Source organism: Zea mays, chromosome 2 (assembly GCF_902167145.1).
Source record: "Zea mays cultivar B73 chromosome 2, Zm-B73-REFERENCE-NAM-5.0, whole genome shotgun sequence".
Taxonomy (NCBI): domain Eukaryota; kingdom Viridiplantae; phylum Streptophyta; class Magnoliopsida; order Poales; family Poaceae; genus Zea; species Zea mays.
The window spans coordinates 237245988-237269364 of NC_050097.1; the positions used below are offsets into that span (position 1 = coordinate 237245988).

The following is a 23377-nucleotide window of genomic DNA, read 5'->3' on the forward strand; positions in this document are numbered from 1 at the left end:
GCTATAGTTTATCGTTTTCGAATAACCGACACTTTCAATCCCGTATTTCGACCGTTGGTTTTCGTTTTTGTTTTCGTCTCGACAAAAATAATGAAAACAAAAACAATTTAGCTGTTTTTTCGATCGTTTTCATCCTTAACGGCAGATGGCGAAGTTGCGTGACGGCGAGGACGTGCGGGACGGTGGTGAATGGCGAGGTTGCGCGAGCAGTGGTGGACTGTGAGGTCATGTGATCGCAGCGGCGGACAACTCGACAACGGTTACAAACGAGGAAGAATTTGAGCGCTACGCGAGTAGATAAGCCACAAACGGACGCACAAAGTGATAAAAAAAGAAAATCAGCTCGATTTCGTGCGTCTGTGTTCCTAAGGAGCCAAAAAAACCTTTTCGAGCTACAAACGAGGGTGTTTCAAGGGCTATAAAAAAGTTGGGGCATTTTAGAAGAACCATTAGAGACAAGTTTTTTTGTGTTTATTTTTTCTAAAAAGACTTTATTTAGGGGAGACTTTTATGAAAAAAATCGGTCTGTACCGAGTCTAGCTCGACATCGCCGTCAACAAGGGCCTCCTTTTCCCCAACGACGGACTACCTTGATGGAGCCTTCCCGTGGTGGCCTTCTCGTCGGTTTCATCTCCCTCTTGGCGGATCCTCTCGACATCACTTCGAGTGGTTAGACTCTAAATGAAGTATCGGGCTCTAATACTAATTGAAAATCGCCTAGAGGGGGTGGATAGACGAAATCTAAAAATTATAAACTTAAGCACACACTACAAGCCGGGGTTAGGGTTAAAACGAATATTAAGTCCAGGGAAGAGATGAAAACAAATCAACCAAGAAATAATGTGGATGAACACGATGATTTGTTTTACCGAGGTTCGGTTCTAAAGAACTTAGTCCCCGTTGAGGTGGTCACAAAGACCAGGTATCTTTCAACCCTTTCCCTCTCTCAAACGATCACTTAGACCGAGTGAGCTTTCTTCCTTGATTTCCCGGATCACTTAGACCCCGCAAGGACCACCACACGATTAGTGTCTCTTGCTTCGCTTACAAGTCTTTGAATATAAGAATGAGAGAAAGAAGAAAGACAACCAAGCAACAAAGAAACACAAGATCGATCCTTTCACAAGTCCTAAAGCACTAGAATTGAATTGGGGACTTTGATTGGATCAGTGGCTTTGATTTGTGTCTTGGTGTGTTGCACTTTGCTCTTGTATTGAATAAAGTGTGATTAATGCTTGGATGGTTGGAGTGGAGGTGGTTGGGGGTATTTATAGCTCTCAACCACCAAAAAACCGTTGGGGAGAGGCTGTTGTCGATGGGCACACCGGACAGTCCAGTGCGCCAGCCACGTCACCCAACCGTTAGAGTTTGGGCGCAGACGACCGTTGGAGGCTTTGTCTTCTAGTGGCACCGGACAGGTACTGTTCACTGTCCGGTGCGCCTCTGATGACTGTTCTGCTCTGTCGCGCACGGTTTGCGCACTGTAGCTCTGTTTCTTCAGCTTTTGCAGTCGACGTTGCGCGAAGGAGCCGTTGCTCCGCTGGCAAACCGGACAGTCCGGTGAATTATAGCGAAGTACGCCCAAAGAAACCCGAGGGTGCCGAGTTTGGAGTTGTATGGTCCTGGTGCACCGGACACTATCCGGTGGCACACCGGACAGTCCGGTGCGCCAGACCAGGGCACCCTTGGTTCATTTGCTACTTTGATTTTAAACCCTAACTTTGTTCTTTTGTTGGTTTGTGTTGAACCTTTATGCACTTGTAGAATATATAATCTAGAGCAAACTGGTTAGTCCAATATTTATGTTGGGTATTCAACCACCAAAATTATTTATAGGAAAAAGTTAAACCCTATTTCCCTTTCACTCTTAACTAGAGGCGGTAACGTGCTCTAAATTTTACAGTATAAAATTTAATAATCGGACTCTATTTTTATTTTAACTAAATCTGATTAAGTGATTAAATTAATTATAAAGAAACATTTTGATCGTGATTTATTACCACCCTACTCTTGACCGAACAAGTTCTTGGAGTGCGAGCGAGTTGAATTATCGGAATGCACCCTTTTTCCTATTTCTTTTACAATTTTCTCGATTACTTGATAGATTAATAATAGGTGAAGGCTCTACAATTTCACGAATATTACAGTTTTTGTTTTCGAAAAGATCCACAATTAATCATACAGTATACTGCTACACATCATAATGAAAGCTGCCGATTAATTAACATCGTCGAATCACAGGATCGTAGCAGCTAGACATGTTAATCGATCGAGAGGTGCTTTTCTTCCTCGATTACAAATTTACAAGTGAACTCTTGAGACGCAAACGCAATGCATGCATGCATGCATGCATGCGTGTGTGGACGCCGCACCTCCCTCCTCTCTTTCTAGTGGTGGATGGCGGCGCCGATGGAGAGGAGGTTGCTGGCGAGCTTCTGGAGCTCCTGGTCGTGGTCGGTCATGACTGACGGGGTGCCGCGCTCCTGGAAGCCGTCGTCGCAGGTGGTGATGTCCGTCTCCACCGAGTCGAGGTTGGTGTGCGCCGTGTCGACGTCGCCGCGCTTGAGCGCGTCGTCCACCGTCTCCAGGCTCGTCTTGATGTCGCTGTACGACGACGTGCACGAGTCGAGCGCCTCCTTGGTCGTCGGGTCCGTGCCCGGCGCGTTCATCCTGTCCGTGGCCGCGTTCATCGCCTCGATGGCCTTCTGCCGCACCGCCTCCATGGCCAGCTTCAGCACGCCCACGCTGTCCGTGGCCGCCGCCGACGCGGCCCCCGGGAGGCCCCCGATCGACGACTCGCAGTCCTCCGGGTACTCCGTCTTGGCGCACACGCTCTTGATCACCGGGCTCAGGAACTTGGCGAACGGCCTCTTGATCATCCCCGAGAACGTCTCCATCGACAGCTTCGGCGGCCTCCCCGCCGCCGGCTCGTTGGGCTGCCCGCCGCCGGCGACGTTCAGAGATGCGTACGGTTCGGGCGTGGCAGAGGTCTTGGCCACCGGTGGAAGCTCGTCGGGAGCGCCACCAGACATGGGCTGGCTGCTGGCGACCTGCTGCTGCCTTGGAGATGCGTACGCGTCGGAGGTGGTGGAGCTCTTGGCCGCCAGCGGAAGCTCGTCAGGAGCGGCGCTGGCCATGGGCTGGCTGCTGACGACTTTCTGCTTTGGAGACGCGTACGCATCCGCGGTGGCGGTGGTGGAGCTCTCTGCGGGCTGACCTCCCGTGGGCTTGCCGTTTGCCTTGGAAGAAGAAGATACGTATTTGCCGGTGGTGGTGGAGACGTCGACCGGCGTGGCGTCTTCGCCGGATTTCTCCTTCTTGAGAGGCACATACACGCCGTCCGCGGAGACGTCGACGGGCGCAGCGTCCTCCTCGGGGTTCTCCTCCTTTTCCTTGTCGAAATAATCACCGGATTTCTCCTTCTTCTGCTTCTTTTGCTTCTCAACAGACGTGGCGGCGTCAGAATCGCCGGATTTCTGCTCTTCCTTGTCGAAATACGCAGATGCATCGGAATCGGCGGATCTCTCCTCCTTTTCTTTCTTGGAAGATGTGTTGTCAGACTTGTCCTTCTTTTCTTTTTTGTCAGATGCTGCAAACTTCGCCTTCTTTTCTTTCTTATCAAGAGATGCATCTTCATCAGAATCGTCAGATTTCTTCTTCTTCTTATAAGATGTAGACACCTCAGAATCATCAGACTTCTCCTTCTTCTTATAAGACGTAGCTACATCAGAATCATCAGACTCGTCCTTCTTTTCCTTCTTTACCTTCTTCTTCTTCACCTCCACCTTGTCGTCAGGAACTAGAGCTTCCACATATTTATCGGGAAATTCCTCCGCCTTCTCGTCAGGAACTAGAGCTTCCACGTATTTGTCGGGTTGTTCATCGGCAGCGGAGGCCGTGGCCGTTTCAGCCTGTTTTTCACCAACGGGTTTCTGGTCATATGTGTCAGCGCCAGCGGTCGTCGCCGGCGTAGCTTGCGCGTTCAGGACCTGCTCCTTGGGCTTCTTGGCGGCCATCTCCAGTGGCCCGTATGCGTCGAGGGACATGGTCTTGACAGAGCCATGCTCGTCGGCGGCAACGGTAGTAGCAGCAGCTTCTTCGTCAGCCTTGCTCTCGGACTTGTCGTGCCGCGAGATGCACACCGCCGGGACTAGTAGAGGCACGGTGGCGACGACGGCGAGGACGAGGAGCGAGGAGAGGAGAGGCGCCCTCATCGTGGCCCTTGGAAGGAGGGTGGAGACGGTGGTGGCCAAAAGTTTAGACGGGAGGTCGGAAGCGAGAAGGAGGGATATTTCAATCCGGAGGGAAAGCCAGTGATTGGCCGCATTTGGCGGGAGACGGGAGGCGCGCTGCTCTTGAATTTTTCCCGGGAAAGCACGGGGCAACGGCAGCCATTAATTTACCGTGAGAATAGGCAATACCACAGGAGCCGAGAGGAAATAGGCCCAGTTGCAGTTTCTTCTGTTAGTTTGGGTGGCAAATGAGCTGTCCAGAAGACGTGGGCCCGTAAAAATCATTTTTGTTAGGCATGATCAAACTGTTACTCACCTCATTAGGTCAGGTATGACCGTATGAGTAAAATTTCATTTTTTTTTTGCTCCATTGGAAATGTGTACGAGAGCGCACGAGGAGCGGATTAGGTAGGTACAATCACACCGCTGACACGATATGATATAGTGTGCGTATGTAAAATATATGTCTTACTATATTCATTGTACCAATCAAAGTTTTCAATAAATTCAATGGACCAATAGCTATGTCATCTACCTTGAGTATTGAGTCAAGACGTATGTATTCGTCAAGAGACATGTCTTGAGTTTTTGTAAATTTACCCCTTTAGACATAGACGAGGTGACTTCGATGATGATGTTGAGGACAAACGTCCCATGAAGAGAGCTCTTGCCAAGGTGATATGTTATGCTCTTATAATACCTCTCTTGAAATGTTTGTTTAGAAGCAAAGAGCATCCAAGTTGATGCTATATGGCATAGAGAAGACTATAAAGTAGATTCTATGTTGAGCCACACCGCTGATCAAACTGTTACTCACCTCATTAGGTCAGGTATGACCGTATGAGTAAAATTTCATTTTTTTTGCTCCATTGGAAATGTGTAGGAGAGCGCACGAGGAGCGGATTAGGTAGGTACAATCCACACACCGCTGGCACGATATGATATAGTGTGCATATGTAAAACATATGTCTTACTATATTCATTTTACAAATTAAAATATTCAATAAATTCAATGGACCAATAGCTATGTCATCTACCTCGAGCATAGAGTCAAGACGTATGTCTTCCTCAAGAGACATGCCTTGAGTTTTTTTGTAAATTTACCCCTTTAGACATTAACGAGGTGACTTCAATGATGATGTTGAGGACAAACGTCCCATGAAGAGAGTTCTTGCCAAGATGATATGTTATACCCTTAATATAATACCTCTCTTGAAATGTTTGTTTAGAAGCAAAGAGCATCCAAGTTGATGCTATATGGCACAGAGAAGACTATAAAGTAGATTCTATGTTGAGGCACACCGCTGATGGGTCCTAGTGGAGAAAAATGGACAAAGAACTTTTAAAGTTTGAAGAGGCCACAAGGAACCTAAGGTTTAGTTTAAGTATGAATGTCATGAGTCCATTTGAGGACCAGAACATTGGTCATAGCACTTGGTCTATGACTATATATATCTATAACCTTCCTCCTTGGTTGTGCATGAAGCAAAAGTTCATTATAATACTTGTACTCATCCAAGGCCTGAAGCAGCCTAGCGGAAACTCCATATATGGTTTTGGAAACTAAGACAACTAGTGGATAACCTCTACTCTAAATATTGCGAGCAAGATAGGTTTAAGTCCATATCCAAATGTTGAGCGCAACCATGGGAAGGATGGTGATGGCCATAAAGAATAATCAAGCGCTCAACATGGAGATAGGAGAAAGAAAAGTACAATGACTCAAGGCAAAGGTATAAGCTGTTAAGACACAGTAGAGTGTGTGATTAAATTCATTATAGATGATCGTACTATTAAGATGAGAGTCTAATTAGATAACTTGGTCATCTGGTGTCAATAGGTGTTGGAATCATATGCATTATATATAGGACTAAGTGACACACATAAGACCAAAACATTTATTTATAACACTTTAAAAATGGTAGCTAGGCTCTAATATGTTTGACAAAACTTTAAGAGTTAGCTCGCTTGAGAAGGAAAAAAAAAGAAAGTGCTCTTGGTGTTGATTTTCATGGAGCACCGGACATATCTGGTGGTGCACCAGATCGGAGGGAGTATATTTTAGGAAGAATGGTTAAAGATGGCTCTCAAAAAAAAAAAACTGATCCAATTCATGCACATACGAAGAAACAAGAATCTTGCTTCCCAGACCAGATAACCTGAACGAGGGATAATGATCTTCTCGTCAATGGTCTTGCAGGAAATTAGACAAGCGAAAACATCAAATATTGACTAATACTACAAAACCGACCTGGCGACACCACAAACACACCAGCCATTGCCGATAATGAACAGATCGTGAAGGTTAGGTTATGGCTTTTGTAGCGTGTCATCAAAATGGTTGCCTGCTCAGCAAAAACACGCTAGTGTTTTTGCATCCTCAGGATGCCTCTGCATGTCATTCGATGCTGAGGTAAGCTGGATGCTGAGGCGTGGGAAGCGCAAGAATGCGGCAGCTCAACATCAGAACAACCTCCTGCATTTCTTTCCCGACATTCGGGAGCAGTAAAGCCACTACAACAGGGAAAACATTTCTTTCACAATCATGATACCAATATGATGACATCTTACATTGAGCCCACTATGCGCCTGCACTCAGCAAATTCTTCACCTACTCCCGGACTATATGTTCTAGACAAGCCAAAATCAGAAATCTTGGGCTTCATGTTGGTATCCAGGAGAATATTACTTGGCTTTAGATCTCCATGTATAATATGTAATCCAGAAAGCTTATGAAGATAAAGCAACCCTTCAGCTATTCCTTTAATTATCTGAAAGTGTGTAGGCCAGTCCAGATGCAACCTTCTTCTCCTTGCACCTAAGCACAGTGCTTACTCTAATCAGCTCACTAAAGCACATCATTATATTGTCTAAAATTGAGATGAGCTCGAAAACAGAGAACACATGCCGCGGATGAAGGAATCGAGGCTTCCATTTGACATATATTCATAGACCAAAATCTTCTCCCTTCCCTGCACACAGTCTCCCAGAAGCTTAATTATATTGGTATGCTGAAGATTTGGCAGAGAGCGAATCTCATTTTGAAATTGATAATCTTGGACATCCAGTAGATTAGGTGAAGAAGATAAATCAAAACATCTCTTGACAGCAATCTCAAGTCCATCATGCAGTTGACCCTGAATGCAAACATAATATTCAAATGATGATCAATATTGTTGCACAAACTGATTGGATTGCTTAATGAAGAGTTCTAGTGTTTTTTCTCTCTCAAACGCACATGAGAGGTTGATTATGAAGGGAGCCTACCAAAGAGTACAATACCGCACCCACACACCTACAATACACCCCCACCATGAGTTTCTATAGTGATGAGTTCTGTTGTGGCACCTAATAAGAGTTCTATTACATGATTGTGGAGTTTTCAATCTAATGTAAAATTGAAAACCTATTTGATAGTTATGACCTTTTCCATTTTATTGCAAATTAGCACAGTATGAAACAGAATAGACGATTATAGAAGGCACATTAATAGCAGTGCTGCAGTGGACCACAATATCAAAGTCTAGAAGGCCAAACTTGTATCCGTAAGTGATGACCATATCAAAAGTAGACCAAGCTTATATCAACAAGTTGAATAGGACACCTTTTTTACTTTTTTAAGTTAGTATTGTTAGGTTCATATATGCTCGCATGTATTTAGTTGAAATCTGATGCCACCTTGGTGGCTGACTGACTTTATCATATATTTATCAATGAAGTAGATGAAAGAAATTCTTCTGAAAAATGTAGCCATGCTATTTAGATGTATCCAAATTGCAAATTCTACCTATAACCTTTGGTCAGAATTTAATGAGAGTTTGTTCAACGCATTCTAGGGTGCCATTTATTTTACCCTGTTTTGGTGTGTGTTTGGGGGGGGGGGGGATGTCTACCTTGTAAATGCAGCCAAAGCTACCTTTGCCAATTAGATTCCTGTCAGAGAAGTTATTTGTAGCACCAACCAACTGGGACAAACTGAACTTGAATGCATCTGTTATGACAGAAGAAAGACCTTTGAGGTCCTAAAATCAATCTAGGCATTCCAAAACTCTACTATTTTCCACAACCATACCGATGTAGTTTCTGATCACCTTTTTCCTATTTAACTGACCATACCTGCGCAATTCACTTGGAGGGAGCACCTTTTAACTTCACTATACACTTCAGTCCTGCCACATGGTGAGTGAATTCAATTATGCTATCTAAGAATTAAAAATGTTATCCTTGTACCTTACATGTCAGTTTAAAAAAGGCTAAAAATTCTATATTGTGTACAAGACTTTTCACCAAACTATCTCTCTAAAGTAGAGAACTTCTTAACAAAATTCAAAACCACATGTAGACAGACTTGATTCTTGTAGTAGGACTTGGTTTAAAAAAATCTCATCGTTGTGCCCCGTCCGCTCCCGCGTTACGTCTCGTGTGCCACCCTCCGGCTAGGCCGTTGCAGAGTGGGCGGTGACGGCCCGCGGGCCAGTGACCGGAACCATGTTTCGGTCTCTTCTTAATATAATACCGGGAGGGCGGTCTTTCCCTCCCCGACCGAATTTTTTAAGAAGAATGAAGAGGGACATAAATTACCAAGAGCTTACTTTTCCCTAGTATTAAGTTAACAATCACTTTATTCCAAATAATATTTTTTACAGAATTGATTGAATCGAAATGGGTTTCAAGAAATCTAGCTGTGTGCCAGTCTTCCATAATGTTTATAGAAATGTGCAAAAAAATGGATGTATGTCATATTTAAAAAACAAAATAATTGCACATTGTAACCTGGTGTCGCAGGATGAGCAACCTGTAAGCAGTCTTGGCACATCTTTTACAGCCTGAAATAACAAAATAGGTGTCTGAGCACAAAAAATCTGGAAAGAAGGTGTTTCTCAAAATAAATCAATTTGTGACATGGATAAGTCAAATCATACTAGACTATTGCATGACGTTTCATAGGAAATAATCGACCTACGAGGGTAAGATAGCCCTGGGCATTGCACAAAGAGAAGAGTTTTTTTAACCTCGGCCTAAAATTCGCTCCCACGAGGAGTGGAACTCAGGACCCGAGACTTAGACCATCTAGCCAACTCAACTAGAGACCCTTTCACATGATGCTTCATAGAAAGTCTACAAATATGAGAGAATTACCATGTAAAGGTGTTCATGCCATATTTATACAATTTTTTGCATTACCCCAAGAGCACTTTGTTTCTTATATTCGCTCTTATCTAGAAATAATAAAGACCAGTGGTTTTTTAGGGATGAACAGGAATTATGAAGCCAATTAGGTTCAGCAGATTCAGGTTTCAATAATGGAAGAAAACAGCTTCAAGGAGCTTTCATTGTCACAATGCTTGCACACAACCAGTTTACAATGCTTATTTCTTATTAAGCCTTACCAATTTAGAGATGCCCCATAGTTATTTTCAACACATGACCTTCACGGAACAAGTTACTTTATATCTTACCGATTAATATTACCTGTGAACGTGGAGGCTGTATGATTTCTAAAATTTTGTCCAAGCGATCTATGGTGTCGATGTGGCTGATGAGTGGGAAAACTTGGAGACACGAGTTCATCCTCTTCTGCAGAATACGGAGCTGATCTGCTTGCTTCTTCCCTGTGAAGAGGTGGTACAGGTATTTGTTGTTTTGGCAGGATGTGACAAACATGTACACCTCACGAAGAATCTCTTCGAGATCGTTGAGACCATTCCTAGTCTCTGGATGTTGCATCATCGCTGGAGTCTGCAGCTTTTCCAGGAGGTCACCGATTATCTGCACATGGTGGACAAGCTGCCGGCAGGTCTTCTTGTTACGGCGAACAGTCTGAGCTGCCCGCACAATCATCACGACAAGCTTGACGGCATCAACCCCTGCGAGCTTCGCGATGTCCATTTTCTCTCTGCTTCACTGCTTGCTTGCAGTACAAGTGGTAACCGGATTGCTTCTGATACCAGAGGTTTCATCCAAATAGAACAAGAACAATCTTTCGCAAACAAGCTCCAGCCATCTAGGTGGATGAAACAAGCTCTTAGGAAGCAAGGTAGATGGTAACGGGAACGTATCTGGTGCTCAAAGGGGTACCGTGCTCATGTGCACATTTTAAATCTGGTGCATCCATCTTACATTCAACGGCACCGGCTAATTTTACGAAGAACCCCTTCCACCAGGGGACGGCATCTGCTGTCAAGGTCAGGACTCAGGCGTTGACTCCTCAAGCAGTCGCCGCGGAGCTCGCTCTCGTCCGAAATCGAGAAAAGAGGGGATTTTTTTTCTGTCAGCAGCTGAACAATCTGGCATGGCGTTCCTCTATCCTCAACTCTCTCGCCCTGAAGGTTTTGTGGGCGGGTCCGGCGGTGTTCACCCCGGCCATCCGTGTGCGTGCAGGAGAGCACAAGGTGTTCGTGGAAATGCCACGCAGCCTTGGTTCACAAAGGACACTTTACGGAGGAAGGGTCAAAGGCTAGAACCGTCCAACATGTAAGAGGATCAAAGACAAGGTCTCTCAGGTACCAAACATCCGAATTGCATTTCATTCCCCGTAAGATATTCAGGTAGTTCCACCATCATTGATGAGCCAACGAGTGCCGTATCACTTGCACTCCCACTACTAACCTATCCATGGTTTATACTGGGGGAACGTATCTGGTGCTCAAAGGGGTACCGTGCTCATGTGCACATTTTAAATCTGGTGCATCCATCTTACATTCAACGGCACCGGCTAATTTTACGAAGAACCCCTTCCACCAGGGGACGAAGGTGGAAGGGGTGCTTCACAAAATTGGTGCTGCTGTTAGATGTAAGATGGATGCACCAGATTTAAAATGTGCACATGAGCACGGTACCCCTTTGAGCACTAGATACGTTCCCGATGGTAACAAGCATCCTCTAATGGTGGGCTAGCCCTGTGAAATACAAAGAGAAGCGATAATGTTAGCGCGTACATGAGCCATGGACAGAGGTAGGTAGAATGGTCATACGCGTAGCAGCAGTTGTCGACAACCACAAGGGGTCCCACATGGGCAAGACTTCTACTACTATGGTGACCCTTTTGGAACCAGTATAAGGGAACGTATCTGGTGCTCAAAGGGGTACCGTGCTCATGTGCACATTTTAAATCTGGTGCATCCATCTTACATCTAACAGCAGCACCAATTTTGTGAAGCACCCCTTCCACCTTCGTCCCCTGGTGGAAGGGGTTCTTCGTAAAATTAGCCGGTGCCGTTGAATGTAAGATGGATGCACCAGATTTAAAATGTGCACATGAGCACGGTACCCCTTTGAGCACCAGATACGTTCCCTTTGAAGTTTTGAACAAACACGTCCCGCTCAGCCGGTCAGCCCCAGCCCTCCGGTCGCCGTGCCGACGCCGATCGCTTCGCGGGCCAGCTTCCGAGCATTTCGACGAGCAACTTGCGCCACAGAGTTAGCCTACTAGGCCCATAAATAGTAGGCCGGAAGGTAGTGCGGGCTAAAAAAAATGGGAGGCGCAAACTGCGCTCGAACTTGAAGTCTCCAAAGGTATATCTATCTTATCTTACATTTTAAACTTCAATTTAGTCTAGTATTTTACTATAACCATATACACGATTTGCTGGAGACAATCCAAGTAGGATCGTCTGTTGAGTCTGTGATCCAAATTCTGAAGAAGGTGTCCAAGTTGGCGAGCGAAACAGAGGCCTGTCGCCGGAAGGCTTGGACGGAGCGTAGAAACTGATTCTGATCTTGAGTATATGTCAAAAGTTTCATACTCTAGTGCTGTTGGTTCACTCATGCATGTTATAATTTGCTCTCATCCTGACTTGTCTCATGTTATGAGCGTTGTTGCTAAATATATGTCTAATCCTGGTAAAGAGCATTGGAAAGTTGTTCCGTGGATTTTCAGATATCCACGTGGTTCTTCTAGTGCCTGTTTATGTGGAGATGGTCTGGTTGGCTACATTGATTCAGATTATGGTGGTGGTTTAGACAGGAGGAGATTACTTTAAGGTTATGTCTTTAACTGTTGGAGATTGTGATGTGAGTTGGAAAACTCGTTTACAGGATATTGTTGCATTGTCTACCACATAAGCTGAGTATATGGTGATTACAGAAGTTACTAAGGAAGCCTTATGATTGAAAGATATATATTCGGAGTTATGTGAAATTAAGTCTTGCATTACCATTCATTGTGGTAGTCGGAGTGCTATTTATCTCACCACAGATGAGATGATTACTGAGAAATCCAAGCATATTGATATTCGTTATCACTTCGTTCGTAATATCATTAAGAAAAGTTTGGTGAAGGCATGCAAGATCAGTACTCATGATAATCCTGCTGATGACGAAGCATGTTACTATTGCTAAGTTTGAGCTATGCTAAAGCTTAGTTGGTATTACAAATTAGGCCCTAGTGGCTATTGGCGCCGGCAAGATGATAATGCATTGTTTGAGGTGGAGTTTGTTATTACGATGCTACAAGGAATTTGTCTCAGGGTAGAGTTTGTGATCCAAATTATAAAGAAGGTGGCCAAGTTGGCGAGCGAAAAAGCGTAGTTACCTCATTTTTACGGATTGTTCCCTACTCAGTTTAGGTTCACTTCTATAAATATAATTGTAAGCCACGAAAGATAGTTATCTCATTGTAAGTCTCCTACGATCTGTAACCACCCAAAAATAGTGAGATTGTTGCTGGACGACGCCCGTGGTTTTTCCCCTTCGCCTTGGAGAGATTTTTCACGTTAAATATATGTCTTCTCTATGTTTGATCTACTTTGTGTCGTATTGATTCATAACATCGTCGTCCTTGCTCTCTAACTGAGTGCTTCCTGCATTTTAGTATTGCACTTAGCATGAATCACGAAACATGGATTACTTTAAAAAAGCAAAAAATAGTTGCGTGGATCTCTAGGTTGCCGTTAAAAAATGTGTTTGAAGAAAGCATGAAAAAACAGTGTACTTTTTTTTTGGAAAACCACGTTTTATCTTTAGAAGGATCTCTTGTATACATGTTGCATCCGAAGTCTGGCACCGTAAAAGTGAAAGAAAAAGAAAAGAAAAGAAAAGAAAAGAAAAAGTTGCCCTAATAAAGTATAAAGTTGCAAAAGAGAGTATAGTAAGAGTAAAAACTGTGCTCCTCATCAGTGCCTTCCTGATTAGCAACGCATAATTGCCTGTTGGATGGCTGCGAGGCTGGATTTGAATGGGGAAGTGGCGGGAAGCTGCTGGTCGATGTGACGTGGAAGCAGGAGAAGCCTGATGTGGTCTTGTGTTTCTAGAACGAACAGAGATGCCGTGCTGTTATGCTCGTGGAAGCCCAACAATGCTCGCGCAAGTTGCAGATGTTATTTCTTTTCCCTTTTCTCTCTCTCTCTATTTGCGTTGTTTGGAGTTTGTATTGTTTCAAAAGAAGTGAATTAATTTGAATAAAAAAATGGTTTGTAACTTTAAATTGCTCAGTTTCCTTCACTGGACCAACATCGACGACCTGCCCGTTTTGTAGCTCATCTGCAGGCTGCAGCTTCCAAGAAGGTGGTGTGCGTTAAGCGTGTCCTGAGCCAGTGCATCACTGGATTACCGATCTTTGATCGATGATTAAAGATTTTGGTGAAGAAACATGGGGAGTTTGCAAAAATCTAGCTCCCAGCTCAATACAATATACTAGCTATTCGATAACATAACGGTGTTATTTAAACTCTTACCCCATCCGTATAACTATACAAATGACTGGTTTATTTTTTTGAAGTTATCAGTTAATGATTTAACGACAAACACTAGGAAACATCTTAACCCTCAAGTGAGTGAGTGTAAGCCCTCATTAACCCTCCCTGATTCCCTAGGCATGCGGCCCAGCCCCTGTGACCCAATCTTCCCTTGTGTCATCATCACTGCCTAATTCTGTACCCACCATCTGAGACAACAGCTGTTGTTGTTGGGGATCCATGTGTTGCAACTGATGCTTCTGTTGTTGTATTTGTTGCCACAGTTGCTGTTGATGCTGCATTTGTTGATGTTGCTGGTATAGAGATTGTTGTTGCTGTTGTATTTGTTGCGTCATCTGTTGCTGTAAATGTAGCTGCTCTTGGTATTGAAGTCGTTGTGGTAGTAGCTTCTGTTTCAGCAAATGCAGATTTTGAAGTTGAGACCAGCGATTTGAATACCATCATGTTCCGAGCAAAAAGGGCAATATTTTAGCAAATGGAAATGGTCTATAATTAAGAAGGTCACCTGCATATGTTGCTGCTGCTGCTTCTGTATGAGTTGTCGTTGAAGACGATGTATGTTTCTCTGTTGCTGCTGTAGTTGTTGTTGTTGGTGGTGTATAAGTTCTTCCTGCTGCACTGGTGATGGCTGAGTTAAGGCCTCTGGCCTGAACATCAGCATGTTCTATGGAAAAGAGCAACATTTCAGTAAATGCATGATATAGGTATGTGTACATTTGACTACAGTTAGGATTACCTTAGGGAAGAGCATGCCAACCATACGGCTTGTTTTGTCATACATTGAAAGTAGTAGAGTTTGCGACGGTAACTGTATCACACCACACTGAATCGATGGAACTTTTAACGATTAGAACCATATGAGATGGTTTCAAAAAATTTAAGTGTATGAGAAGACTATAGATGAACCACACCCGAATATCCAAGTTACTAAAAGATTAGAGAATCAGGCACTAACCAGTTTCCTCTCTTGTAGTTGTCCAAGAAACCCATGCTGATTTAAAGCCCGAAATATTAGAAAGTCTGTGTTTCCAACGTATTGACTTTCAGAATATCTAAGGAAAGATATCGTCAGCAACACGTTATAAGAAAATGTGATGATGCAGTAAGTATATCATTGAAAAGAATGAGTTGAGAAACAAACTTCTTGTTCATATGCTCCTGGGCTATGAGGCGAACAATCTGCATAGTTTCTGGCCAATCCTCTGCAACTCTGCATACCGAAAACAGTGCTTTTCAGTTTCCAACTTAGGCCCTGTTTAAATTTACTAAGCTAATAGTTAGCCGCTAAAATTAGCTGGAGACATCCAAACAATCTAACTGATAGTTTAACTATTAGCTACTTTTAGTTGGAGACATTCAAATACCCTACCTAGTAGTCCAGCTAACTATTAGCTACACTCTCAACTATCCATTAGTTAATAGTTAATTAAACCCAGTTACAATTAGTGAATAGTTAGCCAGTTATTTGTTAGTCAGCTAATTTCACTAGTAATTTTTTAGTCAGCTAACTAGTAGTTCTAGTGCTGGAGCCTTAACCTGGAAGCAAAAAAAGAAAGAAAAGAAACTGGTGTGTGTGTGTGGGGGGGGGGGGGGCGGGGGAGGGCCATTTCTTTTTGCATTATGCACACTGGGCATGACACACTGTGTTAGTGTACATAAGCTGATAAGCATCATCAGCAGGTACATACTACTAAGGAAAAATAATGAACAATTCTGATATAATCATTCCTGATAAGACAAGGGCTACAATAACATCAACTAACTAGGAGTACTGTTCTCAAACACTGTAATCAACATAAAACACTTATGGCATAGTGATTCGAGAGAATGGTGCACTTACTTTCTGGACACTGTTCCACCCCAACTCTGTCAGAAATTAGTGAGTGAGAATTACGAATCGCACGAATAAATGTCTTGATACTATAAATAAGTAGCAAACGAAAATCATAGCAAGATTGTAAAACCCTAAAAGCAATCAGAATTATAAATGTCTTGTTTAAATTATTAACTAGAAGCATAAGCAATCAGAATTATACGTTCAGGAGTTTATTCCAAACTAATTTTAGCAAGAAAATTGGTCAAAGATAACACAGAATTCATCTGAACAAGCTTTCCATGGAAAAAAAGGCATGCTTCCTTTCAATTTTATACAGACCTACAAAGAGCATAAGGACAGTCTAACCAGCTCAACAAAAAGCTTAAACCATTAGGAGAATGTAGGCAATCATTCAGCTAATGATATTACAGATTCAAAAAGGCATTGGAAGTTTTTTTGAGAATATAACACATGATGTTTGTAAGCACAACAATGAAAATAGAAACTTACTTCGAGTTTACTAATAAACACAGGCTGCCCTTGCCTTTGCCCGTATAAGTCACCCTGTAACACAAATAAACGGCAAGCATCAGTTGTTGAGAACCCCAATGGCAATGCGTGCAAGATAATATGCGCAATGTTACCTCCCAGATTTTGACATATTTTGGTGGTGGCTGCTGGGCATTGGGATGCAGCCCAATTGTCAGATTCATGGCAGAACCGGTTCCTGCTTGTTGATCCATGCCCATGCGGTCAGGCTGAGAGGACGACGCAGCAGCCATATCTGAATTGCCCCATGCAGTGCGAGTGTTTGAGCCAAAGGAGCCGCCAAGAGCTGTGCTCGTAATAGGCTGTCCAAGCGCAGACAGAGAGAAGGCGAGAGAGGGCGTCGATGTCGTGCCACCTGACACCACCATGTTTGGCATGTAGAGTTGCAATGGTCCCGCGGTTGAGGTAGCCTCTCCAAAGAAACTCGGGTATGGATTGCTGAGGAAGCCGCCATGACCGCCAGGACGAACTGGATGCTGGGCCTGGGCAAGGTTTCTTGTAGGGCTGTGTCGTTCTTGCACGCTATCATTTGCAATGTCCGTTTCCTGTGAGACTACTAGAGACGACGATGAAGGTCGCAGTGCTGATGTCCCTTGTAAAGAAGACACGTTGGAAACAGGTAGTGTCACAGTTGCTTCTGTAGAAAGGATGCCTCCAATGCCAACCGTTGTTTGTCTCTCCGTCGTTGGTCCACTCTTCACTGGAACGTTTGTTCGAGTGTGGAATTTGTCAGCAAGCAATCGCAATCGGCATGTCATGTCAAAGGTAGGTAGGCAGCGACTTTAGGATCGGGCTACAATAACGAAACTTTGTTCCATTCCATGCATGATGGAACAAACGATGGAACCAAACCACTGGCTGAGCGAAGAATTTGTACCTATGTGTTGCAAGTCGGATGCCGGCGGCGTCAGCGTCACCACCACTTCCGGCAGGTTGGTCTTGAACGCTCTGACGAGGTTCCCGATGAACCTGCGCGTGACTCCGGTGAGGTTGGCGAGCCTCTCCTTGTACGCCATGAACGCGGCGGCGGCGACGGTGGGCTCGTCCTCGGCGTCGGCGTCGGCAGCGCCGAAGAGGTGCTTCCTCTCCAGCTCGGCGCAGCCGTGCAGGCACTCGAGCCAGCGGTTGGCCTGGCTCTGCAGGTCGTCGAACAGGCCGCGCTTGGCCGCGTCGCGCTCCGGGTCCAGGGACAGGAAGTAGTCGTAGGCGTGCGCCCACCGCAGCACGCGGCGGCCGTCGGCGATCTGGCGGTAGGCCTCGGTCACGAAGCCGAGGTCCATCGCCGGGAGGTCGAGCAGCCTGGCCATCCGCTGGAGCTCCGACCGCTCCAGCTCGTCCGCGTCCGCGAGCGCCTTGCGCAGCGACTTGCCGTTGCCCTCCCACCGCTCGTAGTGGTACAGGTACCTGTCCAGCGACGCCTTGGCCAGGGTCCGCTGCGCCTGCTCCTCCTCGTCCTCCACCTCGTCGACCGGCCCATGGCGGCGGCGGCGGCGGGAGTCGTAGCGCGTGCAGCCCCTGTGGTGGTCCCAGGGGTCGAGGCAGAGCCAGCAGAACTGGTGGTGGCAGGGCGCGCCGCACGTCATGTGGTTGCAGCCGTGGTTCTTCTCGATGGGGCGGCGGCACATGGGGCAGCGCTTGGTGTTGGCCACCACCCAGTTGGCCGTCTCCGAGTCGGACGCGTTCTTGGCCAGCCACGCGCGCACCGTGCCGCACGACACGGGCCGGTGCGCCTCCTCGCCGCAGCGCCAGCAGAAGGCGTGCCTGCACCCGCAGACGACGTCGACCGCGGAGGCCACGGCCTCCGCGTCGCAGCCGCCGAGGAGCTCCACGGACCGGGTGCAGCCGGCGCCGCCGCACCACCTGATCCGGCCCCCGCTCTCCTCCACGTAGGAGCGGAGCCAGAACCGCGCGTACCGGGCCCGGTCGTCGTCGCGCGCCACCTCGTCGACCAGCTCCCGGACGACGGCCGCCGCGCACGACGGGTCGGGGCACCGCAGCGCCAGGCAGCGCGCGCCGTCGCCTACCGCCGCCGCGACGTAGCCGCACCAGCAGCCGTCGCAGTAGTAGTGGGCGGCGCACCCGGCCGACCGCGTCCCGCCCGCGGGAAACGCGTCGAAGCAGATGCCGCACACCCGCGGCCGCGGGCTGCGCGCGGCGGGGACCAGGGCGTCGCCGTCCGGACAAGCCGCGGGGACTAGGCCGACGGCGCCGCGGACGCGCTGCTGGTGCTGGGCGTCCGAGAACCACTCCTCCTGCGCCCGCCCGACGCGCCACTTGAAGTGGCGCAGCAGCGCGCGCGCGAAGCCCGCCGGGATCGACAGCACCTCCGCGACCCTGGCCGTGTCCGCCTCTTGCCGCGCGCGGACGTCGTCCTCGGTCAGCACGGCGTACCTCTGCTCCGTGTCGCGCGCCGAGGCGTCGTCGCCCTTGGGTTGCTCAGCAGCGGATTCTTCTTCCTCGTAGCCGTCGTCGTACTCGTACATGTAATCGGCGGCGGCGCTGTCGTCGTCATCCGTTCTCTGAGCATCGACTCCCGCGCCCGTGTAATAAGCGCCGGAGCTTGGTCTCTTGTTGCGGCCGCTCGTCTCGCCCTTGTCGTCGTCGTTCTCCTCCTCCTCTCGTCGATCTCTCTTGAGACAGACACCGCCGCCGCATGATGCCATGCCGCGCTGCACAAGGCTAGGGCAGTGGATCCCCTTCTTGGGGAGAACGAGTGTATTCTAATTAATCGGACGGGCATTCATTCATTCTATCGAAACATGTACTAAGCATGGTTTGGATATATTCGGGGAAGAAGGAAAGGGGATAAAACCAAACAAAAACGACTTGGCACGATCAGGATCAGCGGTCACGCGGTCGTGGCTGCTGACGTCCCGCGCGTCCACTGAGCACACTCCAGTCTGGCCTGCACCACCGTCGGTCTCGTCGTCTCTGCCAAAAATAGAGTAGAATAATTCTACTCCGTTTTCTCACTTGGCTTTTTTTGATGGGTGACGAGGCAGTACAATAAAATATATGCATAAAACAGAACAGAATTTTAGTAGCTTTGGTTCCACCTCTGCTCTATCTTCACTCGAAACGTGGCAAATCTGCTCCTTTTTGGAATCAAAGCTACGTAACCAGCTGGAAGAAAAAAAGTCTACAGTACATGAGTTGCTTCTTAGAGAATTATTATGATAATAATAACAGTGATATAGTTTTCTGTTTGTTAGGTTATCCGATGTCCTGGACATGTCTTTTTGGCCATGTGCTTTTCTTTGGTACCATGATGTTCTTCTGTAATAATCATGATTCCACGCATTCTTAAATGATAATGGTACAAGTGTTTCAAAAAGCTACGAAGATTAAACGCTATCAGGCTTCTCTATTTTTTCTTCTACAAAAATTAAAGCGTGTCAATAAGCCCACTTCGACCTTTTGTATCTAGAAAGTGTTTCTATTTAACGATCTAGAATTTTGTATCCAATCTTACATTATCGTGGTAACTATAACGATATAATTGTTCAAATATAATTGCTCAAAAGTAATACGTAAAGTAAAGTAAAGTAAAGATTAAAAAAAACTCGATGTCTTTCGAGGTAAGACTCTTCCTCGCATTTCAAAGGATTTCTTTAGCTGTTAAAATGAATAAGAGACCTTAAATAGACAAAATAGAGGGATATAAATAGCCCCAAGGCAATCAACTAGCCATTGGCCCTCCACTTAACTTTCACGAGGGTCGGGCACGTCCGATGCAACTCCAATGGCTATTTTAGAAAGTCCCTTTTACTATACTTTGTATCTGGTGGTTTGCCTAGTGACTTAGTAGACACGTCCCGTGAGTATACTATTCAAATACATAGTTTGCATGTCTCTCAAAGTTATCTATATGGTGCTATGTTCAATGCAACACCGGACATGTTCGATGAGTACTTGGACTTTTTCACGCTCGATTTGTGACCTCTTTAGGTGCCCTATTCAGTGACACACTAGACATGTCCGATGAGTATTCAACATTTGACTCTCATATGCAAGCTCTCTAGGTATCCTGTCTGGTGCGCATTTGGCACGTCGGTGCGAAGCCAACTCTCAATAGAGAAACCTCATATCTGGTGCCCATTAGGCATGTCCGATGTTTTTGCAACACCATCATAAAGTACTTATAAGGTTTTATTCAACCTTTAAGATTACCCATTGAACTTCTTAGATTTTATCGCATCAGGAAAGCTATTACCCATATGTTGTTGGATTGTGAGAAAAGTATACATTTTTAAGATCAAATTATTTTTTAAAAATCAATCACTATATGGTTAATGGATAAACCAGACATAGTTTGTTGAAGTCTATAGATGTCATAGCGCGGAAATGCAGATCAATTCGATAAGCGGTCACATGATCGTTGTCCAAAACCTAATTCATCCCCACCTGTGCAAGTTTTTTAGTGGAGCGAGATTTTAGTTCCGAACTTGCGGTGCAAGGCAATGTCGTGAAATTGATTCGGTTACAATCTCAACGAACTGATGGATTCGGTCTCTAACTTGTCACACAAGATGCAATCATATTTATAAGTGAATCTTTTAGATTTATTCTAAACTTATTGTTAAGTAAATTAGACAAAACCACAATAAACATGTGTTGGAGTGGATTGTTGTCAAAATTCAACCGTTTGAAGGATGGCAGATAATGAAATCATCACGGTTTTGAAGTAGTTCAGTTTTAGCCTCGAGACCATTGTTTTTTTGACGAGGAAGACTTCCTCATTTGAAAATTTAATTCCGATGGTCCTAACTCCTGAAGTTTTGAACCATGCAAAACAAGTCTAGTAGTCATTATAGATGTACATGAAGCACGTGCCCGTTAACCCGGCCTGAGGCCCGTTTTTTTGGCCCGGTTTGCGCCCGGCCCGGCACGTGAGGGATGGGCCCGGGCTGGCACGACCCAGTGGAGCAGGCCATGCCTGGGCCGCTAGCCAGGCACGTGGGCCGGCACGGCACGACATGCTCCCATGCGGATAGCCCGGTCGGGCCCGCCGCCACCGCCAGCCTTACTACCTCCTCGGCTCCTCGCCCCTCTGGGCCCCACCTCTCAGCCCCTCGCACTCGCATCACACTCGCTCCCTGCTCCCTCTCTCTCGACTCGGCGGCGATTCCCCTTTGGCGATTGACTTGGCGATTCGGCTCCTCCCGTCCTCCGTCGCGGCGCCGCCCCGATCCACCAGCTCCTCTCTAACCCTAACCCCTCTCCCCTATCCAATCCTCTCTCTCTCTCTCGGTGAACTATGTGAGTTCGTCTCATCCTCCCCTTCGGCTCTCCCCCGCTCGACGTCGTCTCTAATCGGTGTCTGTCTGTCGTGTGTCGTCTGGGTGGCCCCCGTGTTCTCCGGCATCGGGCTTCGGTAGCACAAGTAAACCCTAACCCTAGATCTCCTTTGCGTCTTTCCTATATTGTTTTGCTCTTTTGTAGGTCAGTTGCTGATGTCTCGTCTTCCTCCTCTGGGGTAGATCGGGCACGTCGACTGCGTGCACCGTTGAGGGACGGTGCTGGAGATCGACCGTCCGCGGTGAAGGTCGCCATGGCGGATGATGACGATGTCAATCCGGTCACCGGCAACAACGACCTTCGCGCGACAGGGCTTGTCCCAGATGACGAAGATGACATCCAGGTTGATGCTGCTGCTTTGCTCGGTATCGATGTAACCTTTGCTTATATCGATCTATGTTCTAATCCGACCAACGCTGGTGGAGGGCCTGCTACGGCCATCGATACTCCGGTCGGCTCCACCAGCACCGATGGTGGTACTGGTACCTCATTTGTTGGTAAGCGTAAATCTACTGTCTGGGTTGATTTTGATGAGGTATTTGAGAAAGTGAATGGGTCCAATGTTCGAATTGCTGCTATTTGTAGAATGTGTAAGACTTGTTTATCTGCTAGATCTTCTGCTGGTACTGGGCATTTGCTTAGACACCAGAAAGCTTGTAGGAAGAAGGTTGATCACGCTGCTAGGGTCCAGTCTCGGCTTGCTTTCAATCCTGATGGTTCTCTACACAATTGGGAATATGATCCTATTTTTGCTCGAACTGAGTTGTGTCGTCTGATTGCTAGGCTTGACCTTCCATTAGGTATAGGTGAGACACAGGCCTGGGAGGATTATATTGCTTGTGCTCATAACCCCAGGTTTACCAAAGTTTCTAGACAGACCACCACTAGAGATCTTCTCAAGCTTTTCACTGAACGACGTAATGTGCTTATCAATTCTGTGTTGCCTGCTACTTCTTCGGTTGCATTAACCTCAGATATTTGGTATGGTAATGCTAAGGAGGACTACATTAGTGTTGTATGTCATTATGTTAATGCTGATTGGGAATTACAGAAAAGGGTCATTGGTCTTAGGCTTATTGAGGTTAGACATACTGGTCAAAATATTGCTGAAAGAATTGTTGTTGTGGTTGAGGAGTTTTGTCTGGTTGACAAGATTTTCTCTGTCACTCTAGACAATGCTTCTTCAAATTCAAAGGCTATGGATACATTGACACCTTTGTTTGCTGGTTATTTGGGTCCTGATCCTTCACCTGAATCTCAAGATCCTAATAGGCATAACTACACTCTTATGCATCAACGTTGTGCTTGTCATATCATTAATCTCATTGTTAAATCTAGAATGAAGAGACTGAAACCTTTTTTGGAAGATTTTAGAACTGCAATTAATTTCTTAAATGCTTCTAATTCTAGAATAGCAACATTTGAAGAGTACTGCAAAGCAAGGGGTGTTAGACCCAGAAAATTTGACTTGGATATGGATGTTAGATGGAATTCTACTTATTTGATGCTTAAACACTTGGTTCCATACAAAACTGTTTTTTCTGTCTTCATCAATTCACATTATGAGTCACAATTGTTGCCTCCTAATCATTGGTATGTTGCTGAGAGAAGATTTTAGAGTTTCTAGAACTGTACTATGACTCTACTGTTGTTCTGTCTGGTGTTTATTATCCAACTAGTCCACTAGTTCTTCACCATATTCTGGAAATTGCATCTCATTTGAAAGCATGTGAAAGAGATATAAATCTTAGAACTATTGTGTTTCCAATGCAACTTAAATTCCTTAA

The 23377-nt window shown here is 45.9% G+C and overlaps 3 protein-coding genes across 3 annotated transcripts; all 3 read right to left on the bottom strand.

Annotated features, from left to right (window-relative positions):
- Positions 1–2202: 2202 nt before the first annotated feature.
- Positions 2203–4246, bottom strand: LOC100217105 (uncharacterized). The gene has a single exon (NM_001143474.1). The coding sequence runs from the start codon at positions 4212–4214 to the stop codon at positions 2388–2390; it is 1827 nt and encodes a 608-aa protein (NP_001136946.1). The 5' UTR covers positions 4215–4246; the 3' UTR covers positions 2203–2387.
- A 2563-nt stretch (positions 4247–6809) lies between these two features.
- LOC100275341 (cell number regulator 13-like) lies at positions 6810–10264 on the bottom strand. Its single transcript, XM_034059691.1, has 2 exons — positions 9705–10264; positions 6810–7369 (listed from the first exon to the last, which is right to left on the bottom strand). The coding sequence occupies exons 1-2, from the start codon at positions 10119–10121 to the stop codon at positions 7103–7105; spliced, it is 684 nt and encodes a 227-aa protein (XP_033915582.1). The 5' UTR covers positions 10122–10264; the 3' UTR covers positions 6810–7102.
- Positions 10265–13772: 3508 nt separating this feature from the next.
- On the bottom strand, positions 13773–19202 carry LOC103648198 (uncharacterized). The gene is made up of 9 exons (XM_008672685.4): positions 17170–19202; positions 16388–16992; positions 16254–16307; positions 15768–15793; positions 15069–15137; positions 14883–14979; positions 14664–14750; positions 14433–14591; positions 13773–14316 (listed from the first exon to the last, which is right to left on the bottom strand). The coding sequence occupies exons 1-9, from the start codon at positions 18953–18955 to the stop codon at positions 14041–14043; spliced, it is 3159 nt and encodes a 1052-aa protein (XP_008670907.1). The 5' UTR covers positions 18956–19202; the 3' UTR covers positions 13773–14040.
- Positions 19203–23377: the final 4175 nt, after the last annotated feature.